Below are 25,416 nucleotides of genomic sequence, written 5' to 3' on the forward strand. Positions count from 1 at the left end.
GTAAATCTGATCATTATCTCACACTAACCGACAATTATTCCAGGTGAACTGAAATCCTAAATATGGAAATTAAAATTTGAAACTATTAGAATAAAATGCAGGAGAATATTTTTATGACATTAGGTCTGAGAAGAATTTCTCCAGAAATTAAAAAAACACAAATAGGTATGTCTAGCAATGGTATGCTAAAGTTAAAATGATGTTAAAGATAGTCTTGCCCAATTCCTTAATATAGAGAGAAATAAAGTCAAGGGGGATAGACAATCAAAAAATTAAGTATATGTTTAAGAGTTCATGTGATGTCTTTAATTTTAAAGCAGAAACAGCTTTTCAATATTTTAAATCAGAATCACTTTGATTTAAAACTGCAAATATCTGATTAGACATTACTTGAAGAACTGCATTTTAAAAACTATTGGTCTTCAAAAAGAAAAAATTGCATTAACGATGATGCAATAAATCAAATACCGTAAAATAAATTCAAATTTTAAGTTAATAGATTTTAGTGAGATCTTACAAAATAAATGTGATTGTGGAAAAATTGAGAAAAATTAGTTTGATGAGCCAATAAATAAATGAGAAGCAGGAAAAACAGTGCATAAAAAGTAAAAGCAAAGCCCTAGAAACAACTGAAAGAGGGAGGAGGAGAAACCACATACTGTTTAAGAATTCTAGAAAAAGCTTTGTACAAGAGGTGACTTTTTAAATGGTCTTAAATCATAGGAGGCACTGTGACAAGCCATGATAGTGGGCGCAGAATAAAAAATATTATATTATATAAAATAAGTATATATAATCAAAGGGCCAGAAGTGGGGAAACTATTCATCCATTTTTACATAATCATGCAATCCACAAAAGGCACAACTCTGAATGTGACAGAAAAGTTATTTTCTATTTTTTTCTGCCCATGCTGACTCTTTCTTGCACATTTTGGCTTAGCCTCCATATAGCATCCATGCCTCCAATCCTGCCCATGCCAATCCAGCCCTCACATGCACAAATGTTCCTGTGTTACTCCCCTGCTTAAAACTCCTCTTCTGAAAACCCAATGACTGCACATTAAGGTTGTAACTTCCGATAACTTTAAATGTCTTCTAAAATCTGACCCTCCCCTGGCACACTTTACACACAAGTGTAACTGGGGTATTTCCGGTTCACAAACTCAGATATTCCGTGCTGCCCTGGTCCTGCCCAGGTTACTCCATTTACCCACCCAATCCTTCCTCCACACCCACCTAATGGAGTGCTGCCTCTTCCATCGGAACTAACTCAAGCACCTCCACCTTGCTGGAGCATTCCTGGTTCTCCAGGGCAGAGTTCCCTTGTGTTATTCTCACCTTCTTCCCTTGCAAAAGGCACACATAACTCTGCGTGGCAACTGTTTACTGTTTTGATCCCTTATTGTGCTCCTTGAAGGCAAGGTTCATGTTCTTTCTTTGATGTATCCTGGGCACTGACAGTGCCTGCACAGAGCAAGCTCTTAACACGGTCAACATTTGACTACCGAATCAATGTTAGATACAAGATATGCAAAAACATCAGCTTTCCGATAACCCAGTGGCAACCAATTAGGAAATCTAATTTCAAACAAAAGAATATTTCATTCAAAACAACAGCAGAAACGTTAAAGTACATAAGAGTAAGTACAACAAAATATTGGACATACATATGTGAAAATATGAAAAGTTGGATTCGTTTAACAAGTTCATGGATAAGAATATTTAATAAACAGAGGTGAAAATTTCGCTATCCATATGGAAATGAACAGATTTCAAACTTAAATCTTAAAATAAGGATTAACTACAGGCTGATTAAAGATCTGAGTGTATCTAGAAATACATGAAAACAATAGAATAAAATAGAAAATAGCAGTTTTATGTTACAGTGTGGAGTGACTTCTTAAATAAGGCACAAAAGGTAGACGCCATAAAGAAAATAAATTTGATTTCATTAAAATGTATCAGTTAGACACATGAGACCATAAGCAAATTTAAAGGCAAGTCATAACATGAGAGAAGATAGTTGTATAGTTTATAACCACAAAGGAATAGTATTTGAAATACAGATACAACTCCTATAAACCATTAAGAAAAGATTCCACATAGAAACACGGGCAGTGGAACTGAAGAGAGAATTCACAAACCAGGAAAATCAGTTGGTCAATAAACATATGAAAACATGTTCAAACTGCAGAGAAATGTAACTTTAAAACACCCATTTATCCAACTGAGGGAAAAGTCTCACCTGAAAATATCAGGTGTTGGTGAGAAAGCAGAGCAAAAGGTGCTCAAAAGCAGCGGAGAGTACATTTGGACACAGGTCTGGGAAAGCGGCAATATCTAGTAAGTATGTGCCAACCTATGCCCACCAAATCCACCTCTAAGCATATAACCTAAAAAGCAAAAAACAAAACCTCTTGCACATTTGCACTAGGAAATACAAATTGTGGAGTATTTATACAAAGGAATAGGACACAGAAGTAAAATGAATAAACTGGAACTCCATCAAAATGATTAAATCTCAAAAACAATCTTGAGCAAAAACAAGCATGTTTCAGGAAGTCACAAACTGTATGATTCTAATTATATAAAGTTGGAACTATGCAAAGCAGCAGTATATATTCTTTTAGATAAATATAAAAAGGTAATAAATGTAGAAAAACTACACATGGAATTATAAACACAAGTTTATGGTACAGCCACTATGGAAAACAGCATGGAGATTTCTCAAAAATTTAAAAATAGACCCTCGCTCTTTGCAGATGCCATGATTTTATATGTAGAAAACCCTAAAGAACCCATCGGAAAACTATGTGAAATAATCGACAACTACAGCAAAGTTGCAGGATACAAAGTCAACGTACAAAAATCAGTGGCATTTCTATACTCTAATAACAAACTAACAGAACAAGAACTCAAGAATAAAACCCCATTTACAATCACAACAAAAATAATAAAATATCTAGGAATAAGTTTAACCCAGGAGGTGAAAGACCTATACAAGGAAAACTACAGGACATTACTGAAAGAAATGGATAACGACATAAAGAAATGAAAAGCTATCCCACGTCCATGAATTGGAAAAATAAACATAGTTAAAACGGCCATACTACCTAAAGCAATCTACAGATTCAATGCAATCCCAATCAGAATCCCAATGACATTCTTCACAGAAACAGAACAAAGAATCTTAAAATTCATATGGGGCAACAAAAGACCCTGAATAGCCAAAGCAAGATTGAGAACAACAACAATGCTGGTGGCATCGCAATCCCTGACTTCAAAACATATTATAAAGCCATAGTGATCAAAATGGCATGGTATTGGTACAAAAACGGGCACACAGATCAATGGAACAGATTGAAAGCCCAGAAATAAAACCACACATATATGCACAACTAATCTTTGACAGAGGAGCCAAGAACATACAATGGAGAAAGGAAAGCCTCTTCAATAAATGGTGCAGGGAAAACTGGACAGCCACATGCAAAAGAATGAAAGTAGACCATTATCTTTCTCCATACATAAAAATAGACTCAAAATGGATCAAAGACTTGAAGGTAAGACCAGAAACCATAAAACTTCTCGAAGAAAATAAAGGCAGTACACTCTTTGACATCAGCCTTAAAAGGATCTTTACAAATATGATGTCCACTCAGACAAGGGAAACAAAAGAAAAAACAAACAAGTGAGACTTCATCTGACTAAAGAGATTCTGGAAGGCAACGGAAACCAAGATCAAAATGAAAAAACAACCCACCACCTGGGAGAAAATATTTGCAAATCATATATCTGATAAGGGGTTAATCTCCATAATATATAAAAAGCTCACACAACTGAACTACAAAAAAATAAACAACCCAGTCAAAAAGGGGGAAGAGGATATGAACAGACATTTTTCCACAGAAAATATACAGATGGCCAATATGCACAGGAAAAGATGCTCAACATCACTAATCATCAGGGAGATGCATATCAAAACTACATTTAGATATCATCTTACACCCATTAGAATGGTTATAATCACCAAGACAAAAAATAACAAATGTTGGAGAGGTTGTGGAGAAAAGGGAACCCTCATCCACTGCTGGTGGGAATGCAAACTGGTGCAGCCACTTTGGAAAACAGTATGTAGAATTCTCAAAAAATTAAAAATAGAATAACCATATGACCCAGCTATTCCACTACTGGGTATCTATCCAAAGAACTTGAAATCAACAATACAAAGAGACTTATGCACCCCTATGTTCACTGCAGCATTATTCACAATAGCCAAGACGTGGAAGCAACCCAAGTGCCCAATGAATGATGACTGGATAAAGAAGATGTGGTATATCTATACACAATGGAATACTACTCAGCCACAAAAAAGACATAATCGTCCCACTTACAACCAAATGGATGGTCCTTGAGGGCATCATGTTAAGTGAAATAAGCCAGATAGAGAAAGACAAACACTGTATGACTCCACTCATATGTGGAAGATAAACAAACGTGGACAAAGAGAATGGATTAGTGGTTACCAGGGGGAAGGGTGGAGGCAGTGGCACAAAGGGTGAAGGGGCGCACCTATAAGATGGCTGATAAATAATAACGTACAACTGAAATTTCACAGTATTGTAAACTATCATAACCTCAATAAAACAACACAAGTTTACTTCTGAAGTCACTGTGTTGGGATACACAAGGGGCTTCAACTTTATTCATTTTACTTTTTAAAAAATCTGAAGCAAAAATAGCAAAACGTTATTTTTTAAGAAAGTTTTATGCTCTCTGCTTGAAATATTTCATAACTTAAAGAAATCTGGCCATATTAATTGCTGCTGAAAATGTGATAAAAGAAGTTCTTTCATTTCATTGGTTCTGGGCTTATAAACTGGAACAATTACTTGTGAGCAATCTGAAAACATCTAGTAAAGCGAAAATGTACATGTTTTAAAAAGCAGCAAGTCCACTTCTATCCGCTTACCCTGGAGAAACTGGGACACATGGGATGAGGGAGAATTATCTAAATGTATTTGTTGAAGCATGATTTATAGGAGCAAAAACAGAAAAACCTCATAAATGCCCATTAACAGAGGAAATGTGGTTTATTTATGCAATACAGGACAATACAACCATTGAAATGAACAAACTAGATTTATGTAGTATCATAGATAAATACTGAATACAACTATTGAGCATGTTAATGTCAAGAGGTTCAAATGGGTCTTCAACTGTCAACATTTTTCTAACTTAAAAAATTTAAAGCAGAAAAAAATTTTCTGTGATAATATTGGTAAAAGAGGGGTAGTTCATATATGGTGGTTTGTAATATGACTCTATGCCATTTCCAGTACGTTTGAAATAATACATAATTAAGAAACCTAAAGGAAACAATGGAAGGCATTGTGGATAGTTTTCAATTAACAAGTTTAAGTTTAACTATTCCTCTAGGTAATGAGAAACCACAGGAAAATTTAAGAGGGGGAATTATATGTTTCAAACTGAAATTTAGGAAAATGAATCTGGCAGGACGATAAGGATAATGGAGCAGGCAGTAAAAACAACAGTTGGAAAGTCTCACCAATACTAGAGCCTAAAGTTACAGAAGCAGAATTCCAACAGGAAAGAGAGCACGGATGACACAGTTATTCCCAGGGAGCACCATAAGATATGTCATCTGGTTGTTTGTAGTGAATTAGACAAAGAGAAGAGCCAGTATTGTCTCAGGGATCTGATATTGAATCGTTTTTCAATGAGTGGCAGTTGTAATAGAAGTACCTACTTACGTATGTTTACATGTGACAAAGTGGCTGGTTTCGGAAGAAAAAATAATATGTTTAGATGCATTGGCTTGGGTGCACTATAGGTATCAAGCAGGAAGTGATTCCTAGCAATTTGGGCATGCAGATCTGCAGATTGGAAGAGATTAAAGCTTAAAATATCTACTTTAGAGACATCTTTTGAGAATAAATGTGGGGATAATCTGTAGGGCTCCGGACTAAATATGGATCCTAAGGGAAAAAGGATAAGGTTTTAGAAAACAGACCTTTGTTATACAGCATGGACTACTACTCAGCCATAAGAAATGATGAAATCTGGCCATCTGTGACAACATGGATGGACCTTGAGGGTATTATGCTGAGTGAAATAAGTCAGAGGGAGAAAGTCAAATACCATATGATCTCATTCATAAGTAGAAGATAAAAACAATGACAAACAAACACATAGCAACGGAGAATGGATTGGTGGTTACCATAGGGGAAGAGGGTGGAAGGCAAAAGGGGTGATTAGGCTCACATGTGAGGGGATGCACTATAATTAGTTTTTGGGTGGTGAACATGATGTAATCTACATAGAATTCAAAATATATTATGATGTACATCCGAAAGCTATATAATGTTATAACCCAATGTTATTGCAATTAAAAATAAATAAATAAAAAGAAAACAGAATTTTGAGAGAACTCTTGCCATGGCGGGTGCTGGGAGGGCATGAGGGGGAGGGGAAGCCAGGGAAAGAGGTAGTGGGAAGGCAGTAGGAGGCGCAGCGCAGGGGTCCTGGCCCTCCAAACTGACGGCACAGCAGGTACTAGAAGCAGAGGACGTGCATTTAGGCTGGAAATCGGTAAGGTACATATAACAGAAGGTCCAGAAGGTAAGGCTTCCTAGTAATACTCCCTGTGCTTCTGGTAGCTGACACAAATTGAAGTGATATTTAAAAAAACTGAATGATAGAGAAGAGCCAGTCAGGCAAACACCAGGAGGCCCAGATCCTCAGGTGAGGAAGCAGGCAGCCCCAGTGCAGGTGTGCCAAGGCACGATCACCGAGCAACCTGTACCTGGTTCCCGTGCATCCACCCACATCAATCCACGCACGTCATTTTGCCAGACTAATATGTCTAATTCACCTTTAATCAAGTAGTTGCTCTGGATTAAAATCCAGCCATGCCTTCCCACATTGTATCAAATATAAAACCCAGCAAAGGGTTGTGTCCAAGGCACAGAGAGAGGCGCACTGTCCCAAAGAGGTGATAGCAAATATAAAATGCTCCAAGATGATGATACGCCTTCCTCAGGGCAAGTTAAATCAGTGTTTGTTCTTGAGAAACATCAACATCAATAGGTAAAAGGTCTACCATGTGGCAGGCACTTTGCATATTTTATCTTCTTTACAGCTTACAGTAAGCCTAAGGGATAGCTTTTGGCACTTGACAGTCATTTTACATATGAGGTACAAGCTGGAAAGTCAGTGGACTCAAGGAGAGGTTTTTCTTTCCAGAGTTTTCCTCTCCACTCTACTGTGCTCATGCTCAGAGCTTGGAACTCTTGAGGTGAGGCTTAAGTCGTGCTAACAATCTGAAATAGTGGGTTTTCCTGAGGCAGAGGTCTGTGAAGAATTGTTCAGAGATAAAAACAACGTAGTTGTTGGTAGAAGAGAGAGATCAATCAACTCCATCTAAGTCATAAAATCACATGTCATAAAAATCAACATTGAAGAGATCGAAGAAAACCTATTTTGGAATTATATTTTTGCACATAGGGCTATTTTTGTGAAGGTTTTTCACGTTTAAAATTAAAGACAACTAAGAAAATTTCTTAACTCTCAAATCCATTTAAAGTGACGTATGTATCTCATGGTTTCAAAGCTGGCAGGTCACACACATCACAGGAAAAGCGATAAAGAGATTTGAGGAACCACTGGTGACATTACCTTTGAAAGAAGGAATTGAGACAGCCAGCAGAGGCTGAGCATTGGAACAGAGATATTATATGGTTCCGAACTATACTGGGGTAAAATCTATGTAAGATAGGAGCTTCATAATTATTATAGGTTATTAAGAAAATGTATACCATGTTCTAGTCAATGGTGCCATGTCAGATGGCACTCTCAGAGATATGCCAACCTCTACTGGGGAGGAAGTGGAACACACTGTCACAAAAATGTGTGCAGGCATTAGGACAAGTATTCTGAGAAGCCCCTAGAAATCAGCGCAAAAGGACTGAGATTTCCGACTCAGAGTGTATCTCAGAACTCCCTTAATATCACAGTTTTCCCAGATAAAATGAAGACACTATATGTCCTGCCCGGTGAAGAGCGGCCCATTTTAAAGGGGAACTATATGTTTTAAACTGTAAAATAATATAAAAATACAAGTTGTTGGTATGATTCTTAATGGAAAATTCTTCTTGCTAGAAAACAGTTATCACAGCTTCTAATCCTATACTATTTAAGATTTCACAATCAATATTAAAAATGAATATATACATAAAGAATAGTCTAAACAGTAACTGAAACAAAATGTCACAATATGCAAAATATATCTAAAGATAATGCTATAGAGCTTAATTTTTTTTTTAATTTAGGCAGCCTTTAAACCAAAACTTATTCCCTCCAAAAAAACTAAAAGCACTTTTGGGTTTTTTGTTGTTGCATGGTGTGTTCTTAAGGAAGCTAAATTTTAGTGCTTTCTCAAAGAATTTTCAGAAAATGTTTTTAGGTAAAGTTAAAAAATATATTGTGCAAAAATGAAGCACTGAATAGCATCTTTTAGGTAAGATGTAAGACATTTTCTGGCTGATATATTTCCAATTACAGCCTTTATATTGCAATTCAATTGATACTGCTGAAGCTAACAGTGAAGGGGAAATGACAGAGTGTCTCCAGGAAGGTAGTGCCCATACTGCTGTACATGTCAATCAAAACCATGGTGGCACAGTTCTGAATATAAACTTATTTAACAATTTAGCAAAGATGTATTGACCACCTCTTTTCTGCCAGGCTGGACTTGTCTGGCACTGGGTCCTGCTCATCACTGTATCCCTCTGTGCAGGGCACATACTGGACTCACAGGTATTAATGCCAATTTTTCTTGTGCTTCTTTTTACTGCTTATCTTTGATATATTTCATGTTACTATATCCTTAGTTAAAATATTATATATTAATATACCCTTGATTTTTTAATTGAAAAAATATATCAAATACGTTACAGATTCTAAGTTCATAGCAAAACAATTATTTCCTTCGGCATTGATTCTGCACCCTAGACCATGACGGATGTCCAAATGCTTCAGGTGTTGTGATGCTGGTTTTTTTGTTTTGTTTTTTGTTGTTTTGTATTTTTGTGAGGAAGACTGGCCCTGAGCTAACATCTGTGCCACTCTTCCCCTACTTGGTATGCGGGATGCCTCCACAGCATGGCTGATGAGCAGGGTAGGTCCGCACCCAGGATCAGAACCCATGAAGGTGGAGCATGTGGAACTTTAACCACTTGGCCCCTGGGCCAGCTCCTGTGATCCTGTTTTGTTTTAAAGTAATTTTATCATTCCCCCTTCACTTTCTATTCAGGTACTGAAATTAACCTGTCGGCAGAGAGCATAATAACTGAAACTTCTTAGATGCTTTATTTGGGACTTTATTTTGTATGCTGGGCAGGTTTATTATCATTTAAAATGGAGCTGTAACTAGGTATCACCTTGAGTATTAAAATGGCTAATGACACTTTTTGGATGGGAATGTAGCCAAGTGATCTTTTACTGGAGATACAAGACGAAATTTCATTGAAGTGCTGTTGAACTTTATCTTCTTCTAAGTAATGACGTTTTCTAGCATTTGGACAAGGTGGCTCATTTAGAGCTCAAGATCAAAGGCAGAAAAATTTTGCACTGCTGTTTGTTTCTGGAGTCAATGGAGTGTTCAAGCCACTTGGCTCCTGGTAATAAAGGTGTCTTGTGGGCAATGTAGCTTATATAAACCTCATTTCACAGAGAACACTAAATTGCAACTGCAAAATGATCAACTATATTTTTCACAATTCAAAGAGAGAGGAAGACTACTTCAAACTAAAAAGCTTCCGCACAGCAAAGGAAACCATCAATAAAATGAAAGGGCAACCTACGAAATGGGAGAAAATATTTGCAAAACATGTATCTGATAAGGGGTTAATATCCAAAATACATAAAGAACTCATACAACTCCACAGCAGAAAACATAACAACACAATTAAAAAATGGGCAGAAGAGGGCTGGCCCCGTGGCCGAGTGGTTAAGTTCGCGCGCTCCGCTGCAGGCGGCCCAGTGTTTCGTCAGTTCGAATCCTGGGCGCGGACATGGCACTGCTCATCAAACCACGCTGAGGCAGCGTCCCACATGCCACAACTAGAAGGACCCACAACTAAGAACATGCCATTATGTACCGGGGGGCTTTGGGGAGAAAAAGGAAAACAAATAAAATCTTAAAAAAAAAAAAAAAAATGGGCAGAGGACTTAGACTGTTTTCCAAAGAAGACATACAAATGGCCAACAGATACATGAAAAAGTGCTCAACATCACCAATCATCAGGGAAACGCAAATCAAAACCACAATGAGATGTCATCTCACACCTGTTAGAATGGCCATCATCAAAAAGACAAGAGATAACAAATGTTGGAGAGAGTGTGGAGAAAAGGGAACCCACATACACTGTTGGTGGGAATGTAAATTGGTGCAGCCACTATGGAAAACAGTATGGAGGTTCCTGAAAAAATTAAAAATAGAACTAGCATATGATCCAGTGATCCCATTTCTAGGTATTTATCTAAAGGAATTAAAATCAGGATCTCATAGAAATATCTGCACTCCCATGTTCACCACGGCATTACTCAGAATAGGCTTTCTTTGCTCCTGGCAGCCCAGTTCACATCTGCAAAGATGTGTGTTCGTTTTTAATGGGCTGTCCCAGGAAGCTTGCAGTTTCTGTCAACAAGCTCTATCTTTCGAGAGTTTTGAGCCTCATAGACCAAGCACTGTTTGAGATCTTGTAGAAGATATTCACTTAATGTTAACAAAACATAATGAGGTCAGTATTCTGATCCCTGTTTTACAAATAAGAAAAGTGAGGCTCTGGGATATTTGAAATTTCCCATACCTTACACAATTATAATTGGCAGAGTAACCAATTAAATTGGGCTGACTGATTCTAGATTGTGCTCTTTCCATTTTTCTAAACCACTCCTACTATAACTGTGCCTCAAAAGATCACTTATATGTTTGTAAAATGCGGCTACATTTTGATGCCTCTCATATTGTTTAATTAAACCTTTGTATTTTGAGATAACTGTAGTTCCACATGCCACTGTAAGAAATAACACAGAGGGACCCTGCATACTCTTCATTTGGTTTTCCCCTGTGGGAACATCTAATAAAATATAATCCAATATTACAACCAGGCCATCAACATTAATACAGTCAAGAGACAGAACATTTCCTTCACCCCAAGGATCCCTCATATTGTCCCTTTCTCGCCACAACCACACACTGACTCCACTCCCTCTTCTCTGCCCATAGCCTCTGGCTACTACTAATCTACTCTTCACTTACATAATTTTGTATCTCAAGAATGTTATACAAATAAAATCACACTTTATAACCTGTGGGGATTGGTTTTTTCACTCACTCAGCATAATTCTCTTGCAATTCATCCTTGTGTGTTTGTCAGCAGTTCAGTCTTTCTACTGCTAAGCAGTCTTACATGATATAGATTCACTACAGTGTGTTATACCATTTACCCAATGATGGACATCTGGTTTGTTTTCCGTTTGGGAATATTTCAAATGAAGCTGCTATGAAGATTCATGTATATGTCTGTGTGTGAACATAAGTTTTCATTTCTCTGGGATAAAAGCTCAGGAGTGAATCTGATGGGTCACATGGCAGTTGCATAATTAGTTCATTTAAGAAACTGCCAAATTGTCTTCAAGAGCGTCTGAACCATTTCACATTCCCAACAGCAATGTATGAGTGATCCAGGTTTTCTGCCTTCTTGCCAGCATTTGGTGGTGTCACTGTTTTTTATTTTAGCCTTTCCAATAGGTGTGTAGTGACATCTCATGGTGGTTTTAATTTGCATCTCCCTAATGACTAATAATATTGAACATCTGTTCATGTGATTATCTGCCATCTGCAGATCAACCTTTGTGAAGTGTCGGTTCATGTCTTTTGCCCATTTTCTAATTGAATTGTTGTTGTTTTTTAATTTTACTGTAGAATTTTAAGTTTTTTTTATTAGTCCTTTGTGAGAGATACGTAGGTTGTAAACATTTTCTCTCAGTCTAGAGCCATTTTTTTATCCTCTCACCAGCTTCTTTCACAGAGCAAAAGCTTTTAATTTTGATGAGGTTAATTTGTCAGTTTTTCCTTTTATAGATAATACTTTTGATGTCAAATTTAAGAATCCTCTGCCTAGTCCTAGTTCCCAAAAATTTTTCTTATATGTTTTGTTAGAAATTTTATAGTTTTACTTTTTACATTTAAATCTATTTTCTATTTTGAGTTACAAGGTGTGAGATTTACGTTGAGTTTCATTTATTTTGCCTATGGATGTTCCAGCAACATTTGTCGAAAAGGTAGCCTTTCTTCATTGAATTGTTTTTGCACCTTTATCAGAAACTCATTGGGAATATTTATGTGGGCCCTTCTTTTAAAATAAATGTTTTCTTAATTTTATGGTCTGAATGTTTGCTTCCATCAAAGCTCCTACACTTCTCCATGAGTGAACAGAATAATTCACTAATGATGCTATCAATGTCCAAGCTAGGTGTGACTACAATAGAAAATGAATTCTAGTGCCTACATATTATTAAGGATGACTATTTAATATTCATTACTCTAAAAATTATTTTAGTATATTACTTCTAAAATTTAGTTGGATCACTTCCAATAATGCCATTTTATCCATCAGATGTATTAGTTGCTATTAGTTTTAATAGAAGCTGAGACTGGCTGATTTAGACAGAAAGAAATTTATTAAATTTTTCATTACTTCAAATTAGAAATAGAGGGCTGGGGATCTAGGTTCAAGACTAAGCGACCATAGGTGATCCCTGAAATATTAAAGTTTCTTGACGAGGCCATTGCCTTTGGACAGTAGGTACAACAGTTTGCATTGCTTCTATGTGTGCATCAATAAATTGATCGAGTAGAAAAGACTACCCTGTCATCTCCCATGAAGATCCCTCCAGTGGGTTGCCTCTTTTGTCACTAACTCAAATTCTGGCTATGTAATTGGTAATGCCCAGCTCATTTCTCATGCCCTAGAAGCAAGGAAGATGAGGAAAGAATACTTTTGGCATTTCATCTTCTATGATGTGAGGCATTATTTGATATCTTCAGCATTCATAATATCAATAATGTGGGAGTACTCTCCAAACATTTAGAAGGAGATTCAAATGTTGGGTGAAAAAATAAATGACGCATATCTGAGTCATATTGTTAGTTTGTTCAGCTACTTATGGAGGCACATTATAACCTATTCATCCTAGTTCAGGAGGTAATATGTAGTCACAACCTACTTTGAAATTTTTTCTGATGAAACCTACTTCAGTTATTCTAGAATAACTTGCATAGATTAAAACCAAAAAACAAGCAATTCTATTGTCCAGAGATCAACTACATAAGAATCTCTGGGAAGGGATCTTGTCATTGCTATTTACCAAAACAAACAAAACAACCAGAAAAACTCAAAAACCCTCCCCTTTGATGGTAACGTGCCTCCAGGGTTAAGACCATTGCTTTTAGGAATAGAACCATTTGGCCTTGTTCATTAAGTCAAAAGCTAGAGTAGGCTTATAACTGATTCTTGCCTCATTTCCCCCATTTTTATACAAAGGAAGGTAAGACCCACACACACTACTTGCAACACTTGTGCTTAGTCCTATGGCTCAGATACCTTCATTTTTCTTCAACTTCATTATCACAAACCCTAGTTCTACTATGGAGGTAGATAACCTGTTTGAAAGCATTCTAAGACAAAGACTACTACAAGAGGGTTCTCACAGCTAGGGAGGAGCTACAGCTAACCCTCTTGGTTCTCAGTGCGGTTCTGGAGGACCACACAGCCTCCAGCTCCCCACAAGGAAATCACTATAAAATTCAACTAGCTGAGAATGTTCCATTCCTCTTAGTGGTACACCACGTAATTCAGGACAGCCTACATGCTGATGATTAGAAATGCTTGGCAAATACAAAAATCATCTGTTTGAAGGCATTGAAGCCTACCAAACACAAAAATGAGAATTTATTTTTTTAGGAAATTCTAATATATAGTATCAGATGAAAATTCTAGACCTGGAAAAGAAAATTGATAACAATGAATCGGTTTAACAGTAGATCATTCATAGCTGAATAGGAGATTAGTGAACTGGAAGGAATGTCAGAAGAAAATATCCATCCTGAATCTGTGAAAGAGAAAAAGATGGAGGGGAGAAAAAGCATAGAGACACAGGAAATATGGTAGAAATTATCTAACTCATGAGTAAGGAAGAGGGAAAGAATGGACAGAAGCAGTAATAGTAGCTAATTTTTCAGAACTGAAGAAAGATATCAAGCCATAGAATCAAGATGCACTATAGACCCAAGAATAATTAATGGAATGAAAATTAATTTACACGTATCATAGCAAAACTGCCAAAAACCAGAAAAGAGAACATTAAAAGCAGCCAGAGGAAAGAAGCCTAATTATTTTCAAAAGGCAACAATAAGCCTGACAGCTGACTTCTCAATGCAAATAATAGGTAGAAGACTTGTTTCTTCCCAGTGCTGGGAAAAAATCATTCTACGCCAGTGATTCTCAATCACGGCGAGCCGCTAGAATTCCCTGGTGCCTTTCCGGGATATTAAAACCCACCACTAGTTGGTCTCCTTTTCAAGAGTCCTACTTCATCACAATCCATTCTACAAACCCAAGATTCAGGGATATTGCTAATTTGAGAATGAACATTTAATTCTTGTAAAATGTATAAGTGACTTCCTGGGTTCTTAGAACACTACAAACCCCTTTATTCTGGGTCTTCAACTCAACACTCTACACCCATCCAGACATACATTATTATTTAGGTTTGCTATTTCTTCTGCATGGAAATCTTAGCAAAGCCTTCTTTATTCATGATTTCTCAGCTTGGTGGTCACTTTCTATGTAAACCACAACAGTTCATACTATCTACGTAGACTCAATAAGTACTTGCCATTTGTTGCCTCAATTCTCTCTCCCCTCACCCATCCATCCATGCCCTATCTCCTGAAGTAAGAAACAAAGAACAAAAGAACCCTCTTAGACACCAGGAATGAGGTGTTGCACTGTAGCAACTGCCTGGCATAGCCGTAAACCCAGACCTTTGAAGAACACAAAATAGACTCTCAGCCACAGATTTTTCTTCTTTAATAAAGTCTGAAGCATTAAATCTCCAATAATGAAAACCATTACAGCATCATTCAGAACTTACTGAGTCTTAAATTAAGTACAATTTAAACAGCCATGGTATTCTACTTACTTAGATTAGAATACACAAATTAGAAGAAGGAAGTCTTTCAGGAGTGGCCATATTGCTGGTAGAAGTACCAGCCGGGTGTCAAGAGAGCCGACAGAAAGAATAATCCAGAGTCATTAGGAAAGTTACATTCATCACATTTAAAAGTAAATTTCTGTCCTCAAAGAAATTTTTACTTTATTCTTTCTGTGTTCACATTATAAACCATTATAGATTATCAGCAAATTAGTGTTATATGACTGATTTATTACAAAACTAACTTTATATTTCAGGAATGCCAATTCAGAAGTCTTAGCACTAACAAAAGTATTTTTAGTAGGTTACAGTAGTCTAACATGTCACATATTTTCTTTATTTTCCCCCAAATCCTAATGGTATGGCAACAATTATCAACCCTGGCATCACATTTAAAAACCCTTGGGATCTTTAAAAGCATATCCATGCTCAAAATGCAGCCAGACCAGTTCAGTGAGGAAAAGGCCAAGCTCTGTGGGGGATGCCAATATGCAGTCATGGTTGAGAACCATTTTTTTAAATAGAAGGCTAAGTAATGTAGACAATTACGCAAAGTTTCAGGAAGCAACAGTATGTGTATTAAGTAGCCTTCAGAATTTTAAACAGGTGTCATGTTTTAAATGTATGGAAGCGCATATTTCATACTTACACATGAATTGGGTATCTTATAGTTAACTCAACATGATGATTTCGCACTAGATGCACTTTCGATTGGAAGACTTACATAGCTAATACTTAAAGATTCCAAAGTCTCCACAAGCATCAGTAAAATGACATGGATACTTTCTACAGCAAAGCTCCACGGCCCTTAGAGCATTTAGGAAACGTAGTCCTATCTATTTCCCTTAAGTTAAATGAAAGGGTAGATTTTTCAAAACAAGTGCAAATATATTAAAAATATGCTTTAATCTTTTTCTTGAATAGTGAGAAATTTTACTAGAGTTATGTAAACAGAGATAAAATATAGAATTCTAATTGGTTGCCACCCTTTAAAAGTTACAGTTTTTGAAAGATACACTAAATTTCAATTTTAGACTAATATCAAATACGTTTTCCAAATTAAGAATAATGTGAACATGTAACAATTTATACAATAAAAACTTTGCTTGCATGCCATTAAGAGATTTTTACAAACATTTTCTTCTCCTAAGGGGTAAGGTGGTCCTATTATATGGTTAGGAAGCACAACAATTCAGTGCATGTGAATACTAAAATGCCATTTGGAAATGCATGCATAGTACATTTAATGTATAACATATATATCATATTATACATGTCTGCATGCATACATGTATATGTATATATACACACACACAGACTTTGAGGAAGAGTGAGTGGTCAGAGAAAAGCAATTTAATATTTACAAAGAAAAAAATCATGAGGAGAAAAGCAACTTTACATGTTTACACATGTAATATATCTTACATAAAAATTTATGTATAAATAAGAGAGTGGCATATAGCCAATTTAAAAAAATAAGAGAACTAAGAAAAAAAAAGAACAGCATTTAAGTACATATATTTCAATTCCTGCCCCATAAAAGCATCAAGCAACACAACAAATAAACAAACAAGCCAGTCTCTCAGGCAGAGGTCATGGTATAGTTCAGCACTGCCCAGTGTCCAGGCCTCTGGGTAACACTGTCATACATCTTCTGCATGACGATATCACCACACACCACCTTTTGATCTGTCAGGTCCTAGTAAATACGTACTATTTTTCACCGTGTTTTTCTTTAAATGACCTCACTTTGCATTAAGTTAATTCAAACATAATCTTTTCTATAACCACCTTAAATCAAAGGTGATTTTTCATAAATAAAGCTAATGCTAAAATAAAGAGATTTAAATATTTCCAAAATGTTTTAAATTCTACCTAGACACTGTCTGAAGAATTTTCAAGCTGTTCTCCTTTCTTAAAAGGCGAGATTCTCTGGTTTTTAGATGGTACAATGAAAATGAAATCATGTCCATTCAAAGTGACCTGGAGAACTATCTGTATCATACCTCCTTATTGTGGCATAAATCCTTTCACTAAATAGTACTTTTGTCCAGTTTTATTGAAATATAGCTGGCATATCACATTGTATAAGTATTAGGAGTACAACATAATGACTTGATATATGTATATATTGTGAAATGATTACCACAGTAAGTTAAAATCCATCACCCCACAGTAACATTTTTCTTCTTGCAATGAGAACTTTTCATATCTACTCTCTTAGCAACTTTCAAATATACAATACACTATTGTTCACTATAGTCACCATGCTGTACATTAAACCCCCAGAACTTAGTTATCTTATAACTGGAAGTTTGTACCTTCTGACCACCATCACCCATTTTCCTATCTCCCACTGGCCAACAGCACTTTTATCTGCAATATGAATGGCTTAGAGTTGAGTGAAGTGAACGATAATATTAGCTTTACACTACGTTGCCAATTAAAGAAAACACATTTACTTTGAATAGTACACATAGCTGTGTGTGTGCATGTATATGTATATATAGTATATGCATATATATACAATAGCTACCTGACTATACACTGCAAGGTAGAAGCCGTTGCATAGTAGGTATAACACTGAACTTGAAGTTATAAAACCTAGATTTCAGTATACACAGTCATATATGCAAACCCCATCTTTGTTTCTATAACCATGGCTGATCCATTTTACTTCTTTCATATTTTAGTTTACGTATAAAATAGGGGTAAAATTAAATATACTTTCAAAAGCATGCTGGGAGAATTACATAAGAAAATATATGTGAAAATTCTTTATAAGCTGTAAAACTCACGGCACACCACAATGCAACGTGATTAAGTTACTATTATGAAGTCCCAAATTAAATTTCAATGTGTTTGCCCTCCCAGTCATTTTACTTTAAGCCAAAAGATTAGCCAAGATTTCTACAATGAATTCAGTCAAGTATCAGGATAAATATTTTCCATATGTTCAAAGATTACAACCACCATTAATTTCAAACGAAAACAATAGTTTTCTTTATTAAATGAATTTCTGTTCTCTTCTAATAACAAAATATCATTTCATATTCCATCCAATGTGACTGAGAGGTGCAATATTCTCACTAAGGAATTTTGTTACAATATAAAAATGAATTACTCATAGGATAATCCTGCTCTGTATCTTAAAATAAAGCTAATGGAGATTTATGCAGAAAGTTAATGAAAATGTTCTCTACCCAGAATTCTTGGGCTCTCTGGACAAAGTTACCAGAGCTTGAAGGAAAAAGAAAATACTGTGAGGAAAGTGAGGCAAAAGCAATAAAACTAAGGGTAAAGAAATTATAGTATCCTCTCTTTTAATTAGTCTCATTTGACAAAAATCACTTTTTCTGTAAAACAAGCACTTCGAAATTTACAAAGTCTAGAGATCATCTGTAGATGATGGGAAAACAGGTAATTTTTATTTTGTTTGTATTGCTTGCTTTTTATCTTCCACGGTTTCTAAAATGAAGTGGATGTAAATAGAGACAGACCAAAGATACAAATGCCTAGCAGTCCACTCAACAGTGTTCACAAAACTTATTACGATCCAAACAGAACAACACACTACAAGAAAAATACCTCCAAAATGACAATTTCAAATCTACAGACTTCATATTAAACTATTTCCTTCATGTTGTTTTAGACTTATCCACAATATCAACTATCACTGAGCACTTTTGAAAGACATTTAAGGAAATTGGGAACGTAAACCTTACAGAGATATTTAACCACTGTATCATTACCCTACTCACAATTTATTTCAGTCATTTGAAAAATTTCCCTAAATACTAGTACAATCTTTCTTATCTGAGGGAACGCCATCTTTTAAGGTTCACCTTGCCAGCAGTCATGTGTAAATCTATCAAGATAAAAAGTGAGATGTGAACTATTCTTTCTCACCCCGGATTTATCTGCTTCCCCCAGGTATTGCAAAGGCATAATCATTTAATATCAAAATCCAGCAAAATGTCTGGGTTTGGCTTTTACAGTTAGGCTTACTTTTATTTTCTTTGTTTTTGGCTTTAAGTTCTGAAAAATTCAAAGAACATCAGGCATGCCCATATGCACACATAGGGATTTTTAAAAAAGGGAAAAAAATCCCACTTATGTAGATAATAGAGGTTCTAAGAATACCTGAAATGTCATACGCACAACCATACAGTTGCAAATAAATTAATAGATAGAGATTGGATAGAAGGTATAAATGACCTTTTTCTAAAATGGCAAGAACCAGTAATTTTTGTAGATATAGAGAGAGAAGTATAGATACAGAAATAAGTGGCATGTACACAATGTTATCATACATAATAGTCACCATGAATAAAAATCTAAAATAAAAATAGCTCAAATAATTAGAATTTGCATACATTCTAAATCCATTTTTAATGAGAAAGAGATAAATGATAAATAACCATGGATATAACGGCTCCATTTCAGAAACCAATGCCCAGGATACACAATATTCTAGAATGAGTAAAGATATGAGCACACCCAATACAACTTCCACATGTTCAATCTATAGATTGAGAATTCCTATCTAAAGTAGTAATCCTGAAAGAAATTCTTTTGAACTTCTGAATCATCAAAATTATTAAGTTACTTATACATTTTATCTTAAACATATTTATTGCATCTAATTCTTGCCAAACTGCTAACACATGTCATACAAAATATAATCTCTCTTCACAAAATAATTTCTAGAGATTTGGGAGACCAGAGAAATTTTAAAATACTCTAATCTACCAAAAAATATGCAATTGCACACACAGAATTCCCAATTATATTAATGAATGAGCTTCTATAAAGGGGTAAATTTTCATAAACATCTCTCATGAAAAACTATTCGCTTTCATCATCAGAGGAAAGCTGTTTGAGAAACAAGAGAAAAACTTAGAGTTTATAGGAAGGAGATCAATAATTATCAAGCCAGGAATGGAGGTGTCTTGAGGTTTTAATCAAGGAGGGAGGGAGGACAAGAGGTAGATGAAGCAACAACATGTTGCTAAAACAAATAGAGACTATGCAAAAGAGGAACTCCTGAACAGATGTTCAGCTCATAAAGTTGGTGCTCATCAAATACTCCAAATGTCTTCCTCTACGATGCCCTGCTTCCCTTACAGCCAGGTTGGGGCAAAGTGACTATTATTGGCCTAATTTACTATGAGTACATTAGGTGATGTAGGAAGTATTTACTGTTAATAACCCTGAATTAATACAACACGACTCTGGAATATTCACGCACGCGCACACACACACACACACACACACACAGTGTGTACCATGTGATAAACAGTAGATGTTCCATGTTCATTTTGTCATTTGTTGAATGGGTAATACCAGCCTATCCTGAGACATTTCTTTGATACCCACACATACAACTACCTGACATTGAGTAAGAAATAGAAAAAAATTATGTAAAATACCATTTGTCTGTGTACTATGTGTCTGTGAATATTCACACTGATGTATTTGAACAGAATTCCTTGAAAACAATGATGTGAGGGTTGAGTCTAGAATTAGCCAAACTGTGGCAATCTGGAATTTGTACAATGATGGTGATGATGATGACGTATCACTCCATAATGCTATATTTACTTTTGCTATATTACTGAGTCAATAAGCCAGGTATAAAGTTATTAATGGTCTCGGTGACTGAGTTCTTAGTTTATCTGCAAACCAAGAATAGGCTGGACATTTTGCAATATATGCCTTGCTGACTAAATTTAACTCATCAGAGGTAAGAAAACAGGTGCTCAAAGCTAAGAGATAATATTGACCAACATGCATTTGCTTTATTTTTATTAGTATTTTTAAGTGACTTTTTCTTTAAACAAAATACTAGCCACCATGGTACCTTGTGAATTATAATACCAATCATGCAACAGATAAGATGGTTAGAGGAACTAAATTATTGTAAGAGCTTTTAAATCCTACAAAAGGAAAATAATATAGTCATAGAAACAGTGGTATATTATAAAGTTAATACAGAATTTAAAGAAATGACTCTTTATAAGAGTCATGTCAATATACTTTTAATAATACCTTTAAAAACATAATGATTTAATAAACATATTTTTAAAGGACATGAGTAAAATTCAGCAAAATGGTTCCATTTTTTCTCAAAATTATTTTCCTAAATAGAAGAAAAACTGACTAAGTCGTCAAGATAAATTCCAAAGCATACATTCAAAAAAATGTGTAACACTTACTACTTGCCCTGAATAGTTGGCTAAGGAACTAACCTCAACAGGTAGCACTAGAGGCGGTGGGGAGGCACAGGGCCAGGGCCCTTTCAACTGCTCCCCTCAGGAAGCTCTTCTGGAAGGGCTGCCCCACAGCCTAGAGGGCAAGAAATGCTTTTCTGCCCTCATTCAGCGTAATAATAAGCACTAATGTGTGAGGAGTAAAGGGGACATTAGAACATTTCATCTCAAAAGACATTTTCACGTCATAATAATCTCTGATACAGCCAGCCTCATACCTACAGCTTTTTTTCTCCCCTTAGAATATTATAAAATTTGGTTTTTGAAAGCATGAGTTCTGTCCATAATAAATCCAATATCGGTGGATATTTTTAATTATAACTATTTTTATTTTGAAATTTAGTTTTGAACATAAACCATAAAAGAACCATTATGTATCCTCTGAGTTAAAAATATTATTTTTTGGGAAAAGTTCATAGTTCTGAGTCCATAATATTAGGAATATGGTTATTAACTATGAAAAAGAAATATTAATGTTTAGATAATTCCTATTTCTATGATTTTGGGTATAACGATACATTTCTGTTTTTAAGCCACACAATATTTGCTTAGAGTTCCACTATCTTAGGGGACCCACTTAACTTAGTAAGCTTCACAGAACCACGTGTGCAAAGTTTCACCATTCGAAGTCACCGTTCTGAATACTAGAATATTCTGAATAGAAAAGTCTCTAAAGTTCTTTTAAATAAACAATATTCTCCAAAATAGTCAAGGTTAATTCAGTTTAATATTTTGATTTAAAATTAAAACAAAGCAAAATTATTTCAATACTCCGAAGTTCACATTTCTCAAATAGAAATGGAAGACAAAAGCAATTAATCTGTATAGAAACACGCTTATACTGTTTCCTAGGAAGGCTGTCCTTTACGAAGGCACAGCTGTAAACAGGGAGTACAGAAAGGGACTTTGGAAATGTAATTACACATTTGCACACATCTTGAGGGGGAATGGCGTTCTAAGAGGACAGTTCAAAGGCCATTAACGCCATAGTTACCTAAGAAGCATTCACTGCTCTTTCCTGGGATCCTATCTTATAATTAGGTTGCATATTCAGTTTTTATTGTATGCAATCCTGGAAAGCTCGGATGGGGAGGAATCCCATAGCCTCCAGGGCCAAGTGGGCAAGGGGTGGGTGTTTCAGTGTTAGATTCCTTATCTGATTTTCACATTCACGATGACTCTGTGGAAGCAGACACATACCTCCCCCGGGGACTGAAATCATCCATTAGCTTATACTGTCTGAGATGTAAGACACAATTGAGATTTCAAGAAGACGGAAGACCGAGAACGATGAAGATGAGCAAGCACCCTGTGGGAGAGCAAGGGGCTTCAAAGGTCAAGTTCCTGAAATGGTTCTCCCCTCCAGCTCCAGCTCCGCACCTCCTTTCTCGGCAGATGACTGTGCGGGTGACAGATTTGAGCACTGCGTCCCGGCTGCGAGAAGCCATCAGCTTCCTGGACAATTGCAGCTTTTCACGTGGATTCTTCCTTATCTCCCTGGAAAAGAATGAGGCGCATTCTTCCACCCAAGAGCAGCTCCTGCAACCTGGCGGAGGGTCTGCACCCGGGGCCCGCTCCCTCTTGCCCGGGTGGGGCGCGCAGCAGCGAACCGAGGCGCCAGACTGGGGGGAGGGGAGTTTGATGCCACCCAGTTCTGTACTCCCCGCTTTTACAGATCTGCCGAAGTTCCAGAACGGGCCCCTTGCGTCCCTGGGGTACAGCCTGCGTCTTGAACGTGAAACCCAGCAGAGGCAGCACAAAAAGGCAAGTCTGCCTCTTGCCCCCAACACGCGTCCACCAACTCCTTCCTAAGCGACTCGGCGCGTGGTGATCCCTCCTCTTTAGGGGCTGCGCCCTACCTTAGTTCAATTTTCTAACAATATATTTAGCACTTAATTTCTTTCTGTTTCTTTCTTTTCCAAAATGAGAAAATTAACGAAGTTCTCCCTTCTTCTCTTCCCCTCTCCAAGTTGTGGTATTCATCCATTCAGCAGGGAATGTTCTTGTTCGAGGCCGCTTTGCCCCCAGGATTCTGGAGCTTCGCAGAACTGGAACTTTGAGAACAGCGAGGTAGAGAAACATCCAGGGAATCCAAACAACGGGCACTTTCGCCCTCACATCAAGTTTTCTTTCTGCTCTGGACCGGCCCGCCCTGGTCAGTCTGGGTGCCCACCTCCCATCGCGTGCTCCCCGGTGACCTCCTGCCCGTCACTCTGACGGTCCCCCCACGTAAGCCAAGTCTGGGCAGCTGTCGGCCCAGGTGCCCGCCCCTCCTCTCCTGCCCTCTCCTGTCCACATCCCAGGTCCTCTACGACAGTCAACGCGCCCCTCTTACCTCCTCCTCTGGTCACTGGAGAAGTTTTGAACCCCTGGGGGTCTACACTGTTTGCCAAGTCAGGCAGAGCATCTTTCAAGAAAGAACTATGAAAAGGTCTCCATAAACTTTGTTGTTGCGAACGCTCCCGTGTCAGCGGCCCTGAACACACACCTGCCTGCACACGGGCGCAGGTACACCTGTCCCGGCGTACCCAGGGCCAAGGAGCCTGTCAGGGGGCAACTCTTCCGGGAGCATTAAACTCACTGGCCGTCGCCGGCGGGGATGTGCGGCGCTGGTTGGGCATCCAGAGAGAATTTCGAAATGGGCTTGGGAAGCGGGGACCAGAAAATGGTGATTCTAAACACACACACAGGAGCGTCTGCACACAGAGCAGTTCTCCCCAAAAGGCGCACACTTTAGAGAACAGACCATTGTGGGCTGCACTGTATAGAGACCCCCCCGCCGGGGCACATTCATCTTGGAACTGACAATCCGTTTCGTCTCCAGGACTTCTCAGTCTGGGTCCAAACCAGCACCGCGCATATGAGGATGGGGACCGAGGCGCTCCCGGAGCCCTCAGCCCGGTCTGCAGAGCCCCCCGAGGCAGGTGCGGGCTCCCAGCCCGGCCAAGCAACAAGCGGGCTGTCTGCGGGAGGGCCGGGTCCCTCTTCGCCCCTGTCCCCGCGCGGTCACCTCTCCCCGCCCCCCATCCCCAACAGCCAGCCGCGCCAAACGGGCGCAGGGGAAGGAGAAAGCCGAGCGAGCAACTCACCCCCAGCTTCCTGCTGCGGATTTTCACGTAGCCCTGCTTGACTATGTCGTTAAAGTTGGAGGCCATGGCCGGAGCGTTCGGCTTCCCCGAGTCGAGAGCCGCCGTCCGCCGCCGGGTCCGCGCAGGTCTCGCATCCAGCCAGCCGCCGCCAGCAGCCGCGCCGCCGCCCGGTGCCCCCGAGCTCCCGCCGGCGGGGACGCGGGCTGGGTGGCAGGGCGGCCGCGGACGAGGAACGCGGCCCGGCGCCGCGAGCAGCGCCCGCCCTCCGCGTTCCGGTCCTCACCTTCGCCCCCAGCCGCGAGCTAGCGCCGCGGCCAGCGCCGCCGCCAGCTGCGGGCGCCCCCTCCGCGCCGCCGCCCCCGGCAGCACCCACGGGCTGGCGCCTCACTCGCGGCGCACAGCTGGCCGGAGCGCACCGGCGCGGCTCCCGGCGCGGGGGAGGGGCGGGGGGGGGGGCGGGCCGAGTCGCCCGCCCGGCTCCCTCCCCCCGGCCCACGGGGTGGTTGGGCTCGAAGATGCTCGCAAGACGCGCTCCATCTCACTCGCGACTCGGGCGGGGAGCTCCTCCCGCCCCCCGCGCCCTGGGTCCAGCTCCCACCCGGCTCCCTCTGCCCGCAACGCTTCCCAGGGTGCGGGATTGCTGAGGACACGGCTCCTCATTCTGGGGCTCTTAATCTCCACTCCCAAACTGGACACCGGGGAAAGGGCGCTGGGGATGCTCCAAGGAAGAAGGCAAACGGGAGCGAGACAATTGT

The 25,416-nt window shown here is 38.5% G+C and overlaps 1 protein-coding gene across 1 annotated transcript in view; it reads right to left on the bottom strand.

Moving 5' to 3' along the window:
• DOK6 (docking protein 6) overlaps positions 1-24,980 on the bottom strand; it is a 400,855-nt gene extending 375,875 nt beyond the window's left edge. Inside the window, exon 1 of the mRNA XM_046672318.1 lies at positions 24,662-24,980. Coding sequence (XP_046528274.1) covers positions 24,662-24,727 — 66 coding nt within the window. The 5' untranslated portion in view covers positions 24,728-24,980. The remainder of the gene's footprint in view (positions 1-24,661) is intronic.
• Positions 24,981-25,416: the final 436 nt, after the last annotated feature.

Source organism: Equus quagga, chromosome 9 (genome assembly GCF_021613505.1).
Source record: "Equus quagga isolate Etosha38 chromosome 9, UCLA_HA_Equagga_1.0, whole genome shotgun sequence".
In the NCBI taxonomy this organism is placed as follows: domain Eukaryota; kingdom Metazoa; phylum Chordata; class Mammalia; order Perissodactyla; family Equidae; genus Equus; species Equus quagga.